At 38.7% G+C, this 13,848-nt stretch overlaps 1 protein-coding gene across 1 annotated transcript in view; it reads right to left on the bottom strand.

Annotated features, from left to right (window-relative positions):
- Positions 1–305: 305 nt before the first annotated feature.
- Positions 306–13,848, bottom strand: part of TAFA4 (TAFA chemokine like family member 4) — a 50,210-nt gene continuing 36,667 nt past the window's right edge. Inside the window, exons 3-4 of the mRNA XM_050904810.1 lie at positions 9,918–10,073; positions 306–457 (exon numbers count right to left, since the gene is read on the bottom strand). Of these exons, the coding sequence (XP_050760767.1) occupies positions 306–457; positions 9,918–10,073 (308 nt within the window). The remainder of the gene's footprint in view (positions 458–9,917; positions 10,074–13,848) is intronic.

The raw sequence follows: 13,848 nt of genomic DNA, 5'->3' as shown, positions 1-13,848 counted from the left end.
TGGATCCATGTACTCAGTCTGCAAACTGAAGAATTGATCCTGGAACACGATTATCCCTCTAGCACTGGTCACAACAGAACAGTTTCTTTGCTCACTAAAGACTGAAGCAGGGCCTTCTTCAGTTTGACTCCAGCACCCAATAACTTAGCTAGGCTGGCAGTGAAGGGGCAGTTCTGACCCAACATTTCCCTGTCTGAGAACAATTGCATTAATCACCGCTTTCCAAAACATTGAGGAGTCCAGTACTGGTGCTCACACCCGCAGATGCAACGCAATAAGCAAGTGCTACCAGCAGACTGCCACCTTTAAATATAGGCGATCTCTGTACTTGCCTTTGTGGTTTTGACTTTATTTCCACTGCTGCAAGACCAACCTGAATAGTCTGGTAGTACTTTACAGTCCTCTCCGTCCAAACAGGGGTTCATATGACACCACCACTTCTGTAGGACAATGGAAGCTAGAAAAAGAGATAGGAAAGAGAAACAGAACACAAATTTTTTTTATTACTGTTGGTTTTAGTAGGGAGGTTGTCTGTACGATGTTCAATTGTTTGATTTCAAAAGGTAGAACCAACAATTACAATTTAATAGCTAATCACACTGATTGTGTTTGAGCTAAAAATGCGGCTAAAAAACTTCACCAGCCCACAGAAGGGTAAATGCCATATGCAAACAGTGAAGACAGGCAAGCACCGCCAGAGACTAAGTCCAACATTTGAATTGACCTCTGGAAGTGCCTTTCCGTCTCCACTGACTACAAAGATGACTTGCCTCCTTCATTTACATGCTTCAGTCAAGTACCTGCTATAACGTGGAATGAAACTAAGGCTTGTTGTTTAACCCGGATATGCATATGAGAGATTGGATGAAGAAATGCCAGTTTCTCCCTTCACTGGGTGAGAAAATAGACTTGCACAGAGATGTAAGCATGTGAGGTCTGTCAGCAAATAGTGCAGATAAGAATGTGGAAACCACTGGAAAGCATTGGCTTATTAACTAAAAATCTACTTGCAGTTACACTGCCAGTTTTGCTGCATGTTTTGGAAGACTACAGTAGTACACCTTAACTGAGCAAATTTATTAATTTTCTACCCTTAAGCCAATTTCCTTTAATAAGAACACGCTTGTTATTTTTACAAATGTAGTCATGACTTTATAATACTGCTGTTAACCACAGATATACTTTCCCACAAACAGCTGCAAACAGCTGCATGCATTTCTCAGTTTTGCATTGTTCATGGGATTCATCAAATCCCAGAAAGTTATTATGAAATATATCAGTTCACAGTCTTACATAATCTAAATTGGATTTCAAAATAAAATATGGCTTAAAATGTTGATTTAGTTAGTCTGCATTATGCTACTATGTGCACAAAATATTGAATGGCATGCTTTAAAAGATACCACATCCAAAAGAGAAGAACAAGAATAATTTAGTCTACTTCTTGTAAAGCACTTCTTTTCCTTTTAATTTCAAGGTAGATTCGTACTTCTGCAACCTTCAAATTAGGGTGACAAGCAGGCAAGCTGACATCAGGATATTGCTGAAATGTTCATTCAATTACTTTTGTTTTGCACTTTCACTCTAAGCCTACATGAAAAGCACTGTGAAAAAATATACTTCTGGAACACCAGTTTGGCTTTTATAAACTATTCTTTCAATCTCATAAAATTATAAAATAAATGCGTGATTCCTTTCACCAGTCATTTGGGTCTTAGATCATTTGCGTTGATGCTGATTGATTGTTGACAGAATGGGTGAAACTTGACTGTACTTCCTAGGAGGTGAGGGATCATTTCCACTCCATACAGTTCAGTCATCTATTTTATCTCTGCTACTTTCTGAATTTGTTTCAATTTCTGTACCACATTTATTTCAGGTAAACACAAGCAAGTCTAGAAGGCCAGATTCAAGAAGACTGAGGGCATGTGCAGAGGTCCCTAAGCAAGCAGGAGATCCTGGTAGCAAGCTAGCTGTATCTTCAGAGCTCTGCTTCAAAGCTAGCGAGTCCTCCTGGGAGGCCTGACTACTGCATTACACAGCTCTGCACAGTGCTGTTGTGAGTGTGGATGTGGTGACATGCTGAGACTTCGCCTGCACTCTGACATGTGAACATGCTTTCATATATTTAGTGCTACCCTAAAAACATAAGTTCAACTTCAGACCTTGAAAACCTCCTCTCACTCACCTGTCTCCTGCAGGTACCTAGAATCCCTTGTGCCTCAGTAACTCTGATAACTCCTGAGATCCAACCTTTTTCATATTGGTTTAGGTGCAATAGGTTTTGAGACCACAGAAAATGCACCAAACATGGCAGTTTTTATTTATCTATACAACCTGCAACAACCTGCTCCTAACACCTGATTGGAAAAAAAAAAAAAAAAAAAAAAAAAAAAAAAAAAGCAGCATTCGTTGACTGGCCAGAAGTGCAGCACAGGAGTTGGTTCACACAGCATTCTTGACCAATTGTGCCCATGCAACTTCCTGGTCCATGTGGAACCAAAGATAGTGAAACTGGCCCATCATCTCCAGCAGTACCATCTTCCGTTAAAACAAGCACAGATATGAATGGGAAACATTGCTGACTCAATCTGTAACTCAAACAAGATCCACAAGCTCTTCAATAGACTGCATATTTCACCTTCTATTCATCTCGTTTAGACACCTTCATAGAAAGTGACTCCTACCCTTCTGTTGACTGATCTCTATTCCGTGCAGAAACCTCTCCTCAGAGTAATGGCAACACTTTGAAATACTTAGTACAGATCTTATTCCATTAGCTTCCAGCAAAACCCCAGTTCTTTGCTGTAGCAATCCACTAATTCTTACATCCATTTTATGTCCAATTTCTTTGTAGTTGTAATGTCCACTCTGCTGATCTATATGTCCTAACTGGCTGTAGCTGTTTGTGTCAAACACACCCCTGAGATTAGTCTGTTAAAATTCTCCGTCAGAGCCTTAGGCTCATCTTCATAGCTAGAGTTCTTTAACTATCATTGTCCCTGTAACTGCGCGACTCACTGGAGAATGTAAAGGCTTCCTCTTCTTTTCAGATTGAGGCACTCTTGGAGAGGTTTCAACAGATGACTTTTCTAAGAAATGAGAGCAGCTATGTCACTCTAATACACAACCACCCTCATGAAGGGAAAGGAGACTGCTTTAGTTTGACATTAGCCAGCTGATTTGCTGGAAATCAGCCAGAAACCAGCCAGAAACTCTGCCAGAAATAAATCACCTGCTGACATCGCTCCCTAGATAACGTGACTCCATGGAAATGGTAGGTTCATAGAGAGTAAAGCCAAAAGGTGTCAATACATCATCTCATCTTGCCTTACACAATTCACTGTGTTGTACCCCTAGTTGTGTTTGGCTACACAGTGCCTTCCAAGCCAATCTGGAACAGGTGAAGAAAGAAACTTCTCCCATTGTCATTTTTTCTGACAGTTAAACAATCTCAGCATGAAACACACAGCCTTGGTTTTCTTCCTCTTCCTGCCTCTTCTGTTGTGCTTTCTTCTCCTACATTACAGCACCTGTTAGCGATCATCGTTTTCGCCCTGTGAAGGTATTAAACATGCTGCAATCCAGTAAATTTTCAATCTTCTGCTTGATAGGCTGAGCTGATTGAACTTTAGTTTCGCACCACAATGCATTTGTCTTTATTAACGCAGTTATTTCAAACAGGTTCCACTTCCTGTGAGTAGGACTATGCCACGTGACTGCCTTGGGCTTGTCACTAATTACTCCTTTGCCCCACCGGATGAAACCCATGCATGTTTTTGTCATGAGAGAGTCTATATTTGCTTTCAGGTCACTGCTGAAAATGTTGCAGAGTGTCAGGTGTAGAGCTAAGCACTGTGAAATCCCGGTAGGTATGTGCCATTCGACTGCCACTTCCTACTGATGACTCTGAGGAGAGATGTGTTTTTGAGGTATGCTAGGTAACTGACACTGAGCAGTGCACACAATGGCATATGGTTCAAAATTAAATAGCTTACAAAAAATAAGACTTAAATCCTCAAATGTATTTAGTAACCAGATCTTTAGTTGAATAAATTACACATTATCTTCCGAGGTAACTTAGAAAACCTGGGCTTACATGTATTAAACCCAGAAACTATCTGTATTAGTCTTGAAAACTCCTCAGCAAATGAAATCTGTTGTGTCTGGCAAATCTCTTTTCAGAAAGCCACATAAACTCTTGTGATCTGTACTCCAGGAATTCCTTGCTAATTGGATATCATATCAGCTTCTCAGTTACTCGCACAGGACTGAGATCAGCCTCAGTTGTCCCTAAGTATATAGACCATGCTGCCTACCCTCTCAAAATTGGCATAATACCAGTGCTCTTCTAGAATACCCCAAGTATTCTGAGATACATTTTGAATTACAACAACTGACCAGAGATCTATTAGCCAGCTTGTTAGGACTCTAAACTATCCAGGGTCAGAATTCAAATTAAAAAAAAAAAGTTTAACCCCAGTAGATGTTGGTTAGCACCTTCTTTAGTTAACAATAAGTTAGAAAGTACCTTCCCATTCTGTTACTTACCAAAAGGAGAACTGTGATACTAATTTGTCTCAGCATTAATAATGTCAATATTTCACGCATTATGGGCCAATATTTTATTTTTTTTAAGTATTTCTGTGTGTTCTACTTGAACAAGCAAATTCATACTGTCTTTAGTCTGGACAAATACAGATGTCTTTCCTACTCTGCTGGATTAAGCTTTCTTCCATATAAATTTTCAGTACACTATTCATTCTACTGGATATTTCCTGTTTTTCTTTCAATACTGACACAGCATTAGCATCCTTTTGAATTCTCAAGTATTCTGAAATCCATTCAAAAACAGTGGGAGGGAAATCTTCTCAGCTATTTCTTCTTTTATCTATTTCTTATGTATTGATTTTTTGTTTTCTTGTTTCTATATGCTCTCTTCCCTTCAGTCTGTAACCCAGATGGGCTTTCAGCCAAAATTGTCTTTTTTCTTCATTGCAGCTCTTTGGCCCTACAGAAAATTCTTAAACAATTCTTTAGTCTCATTCACATTTTTTTTCAATCTGAGTGTTTCCTCCTCATAAATTCTAGGACTAATAGAATTGCCTGGATGGAAGATGATTTCGCTAGTGATGATTTACTTAGAGGCATTTAACGCACTTAGCTAAGATAGCTACTCTACAGACAAAAGTTATTAATGTTTCATCTTCTTGGCAGTAGCTGTTAGACAAGCTGGAGGCACTTACTCAAGGATCTTTATTTCCATAAAGAAAATGGGTATAAACAAAATCTCATGACTACTTTAAATGTAGTTTAGTCATTGACAGAAGAACAGGTTGACCTTTGCTAAGCAAAATTTTCTATAGCTGCAATCAAGTGGTATAGCTACAACTCAAGGAAGGATACACAGGCTGTGTGGTATATCCTCTCTGCATATTTAAATACTTTCTTTCATATGCTCTGCTTTTTTCTGAGTTTAGTGTCAATTTATTTACAGCAACATTTCTCAAAGTATCAGATGGACCTGTACTTGGAAGCTCAAATAAACTGCAGGAAAATTAGGTGTGCATGTGCTTTTTTTGTTTGCCAATGCTTGTCAATAACTTGCACAACTAAGTTCAAATATACAAATGACAGACTTTCTTGTTGGATGCATCCAAAATGCAATTATCCAAGTGTGTTATCATGGGCAAAGGATAAAAAATATCCTGACCCAAAGAGTTCTTGCCCTGTACTCTCACCTAGGCTATGACGAATGATTTTACTGTGCTTGTAAAAATGCTAGGAAGACCTCAGTCCACAACAAACATTAATTTTCACCTTCATATCCTTCTTTTTAAATGAAGTACTTCGACTTCTCCTACTACCAATATTTAAAGTTTCTGAGATGAAAGACACTGTAGAAATGCAAAGCACTCTGTAAATGTCAGTTAGGCCCCACAACACAGTATTGCTGCACAACATGGAAAAGGACTGATTTGTAGCAGTCAAGGCACTTGAGACTGTCACTTTATGTATTTGCAAGTTTTAACTAGCTTTTACTTTCCCTTCTGCACTACTTCAACACCTTTTCCTTGCAACTCACCTGGATACCTGTCATTTCTTCTGTAACACAAGTACTTAGTTTCCTCCTTAGCACATATCATGAGAAAAAAGTCACTTCCATGTGTAGGTGTATGCCTGAATGTAATTATGCAAACATCCATTCTGACTTGGCTCAAATAGGGGGCCTTCCTGAAATTTTGGTAGCTGTGAATATCGGTACACGTATTCACTACCTCTTTGAGCAGGGCTTAGCCTTAACATATAATGCTGCTCCAATGAACTGCTGCTTTAAATCTGACCTTGTGTAAAATTCTTTAGCATCTGTCAACCTATTTCAAAATGTAAATATCCAGCTGGCCTATGACTGTATCCTAAAAAACATGATGATGAGCTTTATAAGCCTATTTCATGGCCTATATATACAAAAGGGCACAATGCCCATTACTTATCAACAAGGAGCTCCGTTTGATGAACTAGGCTCTACCCCCACCCAAATTAACAAACAAGCTGTCACTGAAACCCAGTGGGATCTAGGTCAGGAAACCCATATGCTGCAAGACTGAGAAAACTAAGGAAAAATACCCAACTAAATTAAAAACCTGAAAAATACTAAAACCAGATGTATAAATTCCAAATGTGAAAGGCTTATTTTGATTTTTTAATTTTTAATTTTAAAAAGAATCCAAATAGGTTATAGCAGAAAGCTGCTCAAATGTCAAGTTCGGGTCCAGAACAGGATGGTAAGTACAGTTTGTCTAGACTTTGCTAAAGTTCCAGACCTTTGTAGTCTTCCATATTCTGTGAGAATCTATTTCTTGCAGTAGTCTTAATATCTCATGGAGCATCTACAATCTATGACCAGTGATATGCTTGCCTGGCCTAAAGGAAAGTTAGAATCAACTCATTGTTTCCTGCGTTGTTAACACTAAAAGAGAAATCAGACCTTCATTTAAAAATAGCAAGAAGCAGCAGACTTCTGGAAAATCATCATGCAGATCTTGACAAAATTAATTGTAATTATTTAATTATAGAACCATCCATTTTTTTGGTCAAGAAAGGAAAACATAATTACATTCCAATAGCTTTATAAAGGCTGCTACTCCACATAGAACATGAAATACAATCCTATTTACTCTTCTCCAATGGTCTTTTTGGTGCTGCCCAAGAACAACTGAAACATGCAAACCCTGAAAAGTTCACAGGCAATGTTGACATAAGAGAGACTGATTGTATCCTATTTACTATTGTTTTCCAGCATGACTTGCACAGAGGTATTTTCCTTTTGCGTATGTGTAAAGAGGCTAAAATCCAAACAGAACATATTTTCTAAATCCAAATAGAACATACTTAATCATACCTGCTGTAAAAACTACTAAGCACTAAGCTACTTTTACCAAGAATTCCAACAGGTAAAAGCATCTCTCTGTGTATGACTAAAAATTGTGTAGTCTGACACAGCAGGTGGGTGGTGCTTTCTGGACACATACTCAATGAATGTCAACTACATTGTTTTCTTATTTTGTCCAGATACAGTTTAGCTCATAAGTAATTTGAGGGTGGTCAGTCACTGGAACAGGCTCCCCAGGGAAGTGGTCACAGGACCAAGCCTGTCAGAGTTCAAGGAGCATCTGGACGACGCTCTTAGTCAATATGATTTAGTTTTAGGTAGTCCTGCGAGGAGCAGGGAGTTGGATTGCATGATCCTTATGGGTCCCTTCCAACTTGAGATATTCTATGATTCTATGATTTGAGGTTAGGAACTACAGGTACCAACCACCATGTGCATGCCATGCATGTTCAACAGCACAGAGACAATTGCTGCCCTAATGTAAATAATAACTACTGCTGGATAAGGTCTGAAGTTCAAAGAAAATACTTTAAAAGACTACTACAAGCCAATTGTTCTACAAAATCTTTTCTTTTGGTTAGAAAAGTAACTCTGTGCTTTGGGCATGTCCTTCCCTTTAAGCTCAGGGCAAAATACAGGCAAATTAAACAGCTCTGCATTCAGTAAAAATGTGCTGGAAAAGAAAATTAAATGTCTGTATCAGACTGAAATATGCAAATTCAAGACACAAACTGTTTTTGGCTTCCACAGTGTAGAAGGCTACTGAAGGATATGTATAGAGTGGGAGAAAACACATCTAATCCTGAGGCTAGGGGAAGATAGTTATAGTTTCTGTGCTACAGCAACTGAATAACACTGTATTCCCAGATGCTTGCAAAAATAAGCGAAGCATGCTAAAGCATTACCCTAAGGGGTGAGGGGGAATCAAAGGCTTCCACTTTAGAAACCAAAATCTTACATTCATAATATTTTGTCGTGTTTAATTTCAACTATACTTGGAGAAAAAACAGCTACTAAATTCTTTCAGCAACTATTTGCATTGACTGAATTAAGCTTCTATGGTATCGTGCATTTATATCTTTCTATCACAGAATGACAGTGTCACCTTTGCAATCCTTAAGTGAGTTTAAAACAATGCCTGACTTTTATTATCTGTTGTATGTAAAAGTATTTCTGCTGTTTGATGTGTCACCTAAAAATACAGAAGGTACTTCTGATTTGACAAGAAAACTACTTAACAAATTGTGCAGTTAAAGTTGATTGTGTTCCTGAATTACAAGGCATGAAAAGACTACTTTCTTAAATAAGAGGTTCTCAAAACAGATAATAGGTTAAAAAAATTAGATGTCACATGTATTTAGAGTTTTATGTTTAAAACTAAATATCTCTGAATGTTAGATTAAAAATTGGATTTTGAAGCTTTTGTTTTATATTTAACTTGAAACGGTTGCAATTTTTTGTGAAAAAATGAAAACAGAAGGGTCTTGCTTATGAATTACTGAAATGAGGGATCTGGTAACTTTTAGACTTTTTCTAAAAAAAAAAAAAAAAAAAAAAAATCTGTCTTGCAGTAACTGTTTACTAAGTTAACAACAAGAGCAGCAGCCTCTCCAGGGAATAGACTCTGCTGGTGGAAAAGGAAGGGTAACCCACAGTTTCTGAACTGCTGGTAAGCCAGAGAGGAAAATGGTGGGGGTGAGGTGCAGAGTGAACCTCAGGGAGGCAAGTTTTATATAGCCTCAGAATGCCTGGTCAACATTACCATCAAGGTAAGATTTTAGCTTTAGTGTATATAATCAATTTAATTTCAAATAAGTTATACTGCTAAAAGCATAGGGATGGCAACGTTGAGCTCTGTGAGGATTTCAACATCTACCCAGGAAGGTGATAGACTAAGGCAACTGTACCACATTTTTCCTTCATCAGGTAGGTGTCCTAGCTCAGACACTGTGTCCTGTGCAGCAGCATGCTTGCTCTGCTCTCCAAACTCTAATGCATATAGGGTTACAACACACGAAACTGAATAGACACGGGGCATCATTGTAGCACTGGTGTCCAGCATAAGAGTCCATTAGGCACATAAAATGGTGAAACATTCATCTAGAGAGCAGCTCTCAAAATCAGATATCCCAGCACTATCTGCATGCCCAGTCTTAGGCCGGTATTTATTATCCAGTGAATTTTTAGCCAAGCTACTAAGTCTAAAGACAACTGGAAGAGTTAACATCATAAGTTTGCATTTCTTGGCTTATGCTGTTTTCAGACTAGTTTTAAAGGAGAATTCTTGCGTGAAAAAATTATGAAGTTTTATTAGCACAGACATGAAATGGACGAGTACATATATTAAGAGGATTAATTACACTCAGATTTATGCACAGACTCATTATCATCAATGCACAGAGATGTTTCCAAAATTAACAGAAGGAAGGATTATGTTTTTGAGGCAGTGGGAAGTCAAACAATCAAGGAGACTAAACTTCTCAAACAATCTTAATGAACCATGAGTGAGCGGGAGACTGCTTACCTTCCACGCACGAGGGCTGAGCCCTTGTCGTACCAGCCACCTGCCCTGGGAAGCAGGAACACTTGACTGTTTGCGATCGTTCTTCAATCCGGTTCTTATTGCAGCAACGATGCACTGCCACAACTTCGCATGTCCCTTGCTTGACTTGGTGTTGGCCTAATAATTGCAGAGATAAGCGATGGAGAGTAAAACAAAACATCAGTGCATAAAGAAAAAGCCAGTTCATACAGTCCTACAAGATACAGAATCTCTCGAACACTGGTTTAAATCCCAGGAAGACGAAGGGACAAAGCATCTTGTAGGATCTGGCTTATTCCCCAAGTTTATCCTATTCTTATTAATAAAGATTAGGTCATCATAACATGTCAATTTTTCAGTCCATCTTCCCTGGCCCTTACAAAGCCATAGGGAGAAAAGGAGATTGGAGGAGTCAAGTAGATGGATTAGACAAGAAGACATGCAGAACAAAGCACACTCCTCCTTTCTTTGGCTTCCTGTCTTGCATTAGGTTTTATACTTAATTCTTTCCCCTCATAAATGGACACAATGGACAGGATAACATTTAATGCAAGGGAGACTTATCTTAAATAGTAGGGAAACTTTCTAACATAACATGTAAGCACTGCTTGCTATGCCTATCATTGCAGGTAGGCTAAGAACAAGGTAGGCTGAAAAGCTGTCGTAGATAGTCAAGTTTTGTCCAAAAAAACCCAAACAAACAAACAAAAAAAAACCCTATGCAGATTTCTTGAGTTCCTTCCCAGACCATTTTGAAGAAACCCGTGATAAATATTCTATCCTATTGCTTTCCTCTCAAGTGCCTTCCCTCACAATTCACAGTCCCCTATTTCTCTGAGTTTGTTTTTCCCTTCCTCTCCTTTCCTCGCTCCTGCCTTCACATCTTAGCTCCACTGCTCCTTGCACCTGACCATTTTTCTCTGCTGCCAAACTTCCTGTCTGTCCTGCCTAAAACCCTTTCTCAGAAACCCCACTTCACAAAACCCCTCTCCTCTTTGCATAAGTCATTTCCATGTCCTCACTTTCCTGAACGGCATTCAAGTGCTTCATCTTGCATTTGTCTCGTCTTATTTAGAGTAGAGCCTTAGATGGCTCTTATCTGTGTTTGTAAAGCACCTTGTAAATTAACAGCACTACAGAACAGGGTGAGTTTTTTAATAAGTGAGCGAGACAGAGAGACAACGCTGAGAATAATAAAAATATTCACCATCAAAACAGTACAGGCTCCTTATACAAGAAGAGACTACAGTACAGCTATCGGTGTAGGTGCGGGTAATATCAAAGGCACAGCAGACTAAAGAAAGGAAGGTGAAAGAGAAAGCACTCTTCAGAAACAGACAATCCTCCAAGTGGCAAGCCTGGAGGATTGTCCTGCTTCCTACGCACTCCATGCTTGCCTTGTTTTGGTTTTTGTTTTTATTTTTTTTGTTTGGGGTTTGGGTTTTTTTTTTCCCAGTATCTGTTACTAACTAATACCAGACATAGGATTTTGAGATAGGGAACACCTTGGTCTGATGCAATATGGCCAGGCTTACATCCTTATAGATGAAATCTTACTGAGTGATTAAGACCGCTGTACTTTTTGGGCAGAAATATTTATGAGTTGGTTAAGTGGGAAATCTTAACCTTCAAAAGAGTTAGCAATGCAATTTAGGCTTCTAAGGGGGTTTTCCAAAAAAAGGAGAGTATTCAAATATATATATATAACTTTTTAAAAGGTTGGCTTGGCAATGTTCCTTTGCTGTGTGTGTTTTGGTTTCACAAGTATTTCAAGCACAGCTAAAGGGCTACGTGACTTTTGTTGCCAAATTTGTATTCACAACAACCTCAAAGGACAAGAAACTATGTATATGCAATCCTGGAAAGGAAATTTAGTATTCTATTTGTGCACTCAATATGTAAAAAGAAATTATATACACAGAGATGTTTTGGGGTTTTTTTTTCTGAGGAAAAAGCTACACTGTACTTTTAAGCAAAATATGCTACAGCAGAAAAATGCACAAGGTATTTTACAGAAAGTTGGAAAAATGTTGAAGACAGCATAAAAGCGTCTTACATAGCTACTGCAATAAGTTTATTGGCAGCCTGCGAATTTTCATGCAAGTACCTAATACCCGTATCATAATAAACATGAAAAAAATGAAAACAGCTACCAGCTTGTAGGACAGTAGCTTCTCAGTAAGTCAATATGGAAAATAAATACACAAATAGAGAAACTAAACTGGCCATGCCACTTCATTCCAAAGTATTGTTCTACAAAACACCTCGCATGGCAATGTTTGGAGATAACAAGCAGATGGCCAGGGGTTCTGACAGAAAAGATTTTGTAAAATGAGGCTGTTAATTTAAGACAGTATATTTATTTATTTATTAGATCTACAGCCTGAGTCAAAACTCTTTGGAGTAAACAGGGAAAATTTCCGTTGGTTTCCTATGGTGCTTACAGTGGTAGTTCTGCATTCCCTGGAGTCAACAACAAAATTTCTATTGACTTCAGGAGAGCAAAGTCACAGTCTGGACTGTCTCTTGAGAAGGAGATTTTATAAGGGAGGGAAGAAAAAGCAAAAATTTGGAACTGCTTAGGTCACATACTTGAGTTTGCCATGTATCTCATCTGAAAGACCAAGCGGCCAGGTCTTCTTTTTAATTAAAGTCATTATTCACCAGATATCAGATGCCAAGATAAGAGTAGAAGCCATTTTTTCAGAAGGTACATCATAAGGATGGACTAGATCCAGCTCCAACGATCAATATGTAGCTGAAAGAATGTCTATTTTCAAGCTCAAATCCTGCTTCCTTTAGGCGAACAGTCCTGTTAAGTCAATACCAAAATAAATCAAACGGGTTGGCCCTGAGCATACAGCCCAAAAAAACCTGGGGCTCGCTTTCAATTATCTTGTTTGAATTTTAAAGCAGTGACAGTGCTCCCCTCAAGTGCCAGGAGTCAACAGGCACACAGATGTTTGCAGAAGGCAAAATTAAGTTACCTCATGAATGTTTCCTTTGGTTTAGTAGCTGTTTTACTGTACATTTATTCACGCTTTGCAGCTACACAAGCAGGTAAGAGAAGGTGTCCCCTCTTCATCTGCTGGCAGGGGTAGGATGCTAAGGTTTGAAAGTACTGCTGCCATGCAAAGGAAGACAGTGCTCTCCTCCCTTGTCCCTAGTGCGCAGCTCTCATGGAGTATAACAGTGAAAGGTACTAAAAAGCCAAAGATATCTGCATGCATCATTTGCATTAATTGGATTGCCCTTGTAATAGTCTTTCTCCTCCTACATATTCACATCTATATTTCCTCCTGCTTGTTCACGCACATCTTAACACTTTTTATTCTGTTGAACATGATACGCATTTCTTCTTAATATTCAGACACATCTGTGAACAGGTGCTGAACAAATGCTAAGTGTTAACATGCTAGCTTTCTGTCCCGTTTTTGTCAGTGTTCAGCAATTTAGAGGACAAGCACTCAGTTTGCAGAGTGGCTTTCAGATTTAAGAAAGCTCACAGAATATCTCAAAAACTAACCATCAACTCAGTCTGTTCTCTGCCTAGATCTACTGAAACCTGTTGTATCTACATTCAGGTGCCCAAATGCAGCAAAAAGAAAGAATATAAGAATACCCTCCTGCACATTTTAATCTCCATCTTGCACTAGATAAACTTTCATCTCAGGTTTAAAGTACATTTAAGGTACAGCTGAGAGCACAATGCCAGAAAAACTCAAGAACAGCCTTAGAATATTTTATAATCAATGGGATTCTCAGGAAGCCAAGGCATTAGAGGAGCAGGGACTGAAGAATTTTTAAAGTGTGAAGATCACAGTAAGTGAATTCTACACCGGACACATCAGGAAAGCCATTTCAGGGAGAACTGCAATGAGAGATAGGGAGAAAGCCAGGCTGTGGAGAGCAA

Source organism: Gymnogyps californianus, chromosome 13 (genome assembly GCF_018139145.2).
Source record: "Gymnogyps californianus isolate 813 chromosome 13, ASM1813914v2, whole genome shotgun sequence".
Classification (NCBI taxonomy): Eukaryota; Metazoa; Chordata; class Aves; order Accipitriformes; family Cathartidae; genus Gymnogyps; species Gymnogyps californianus.
The sequence above is the reverse complement of the archived record's forward strand: the minus strand, read 5'-3'. Positions and strand labels throughout refer to the sequence as shown.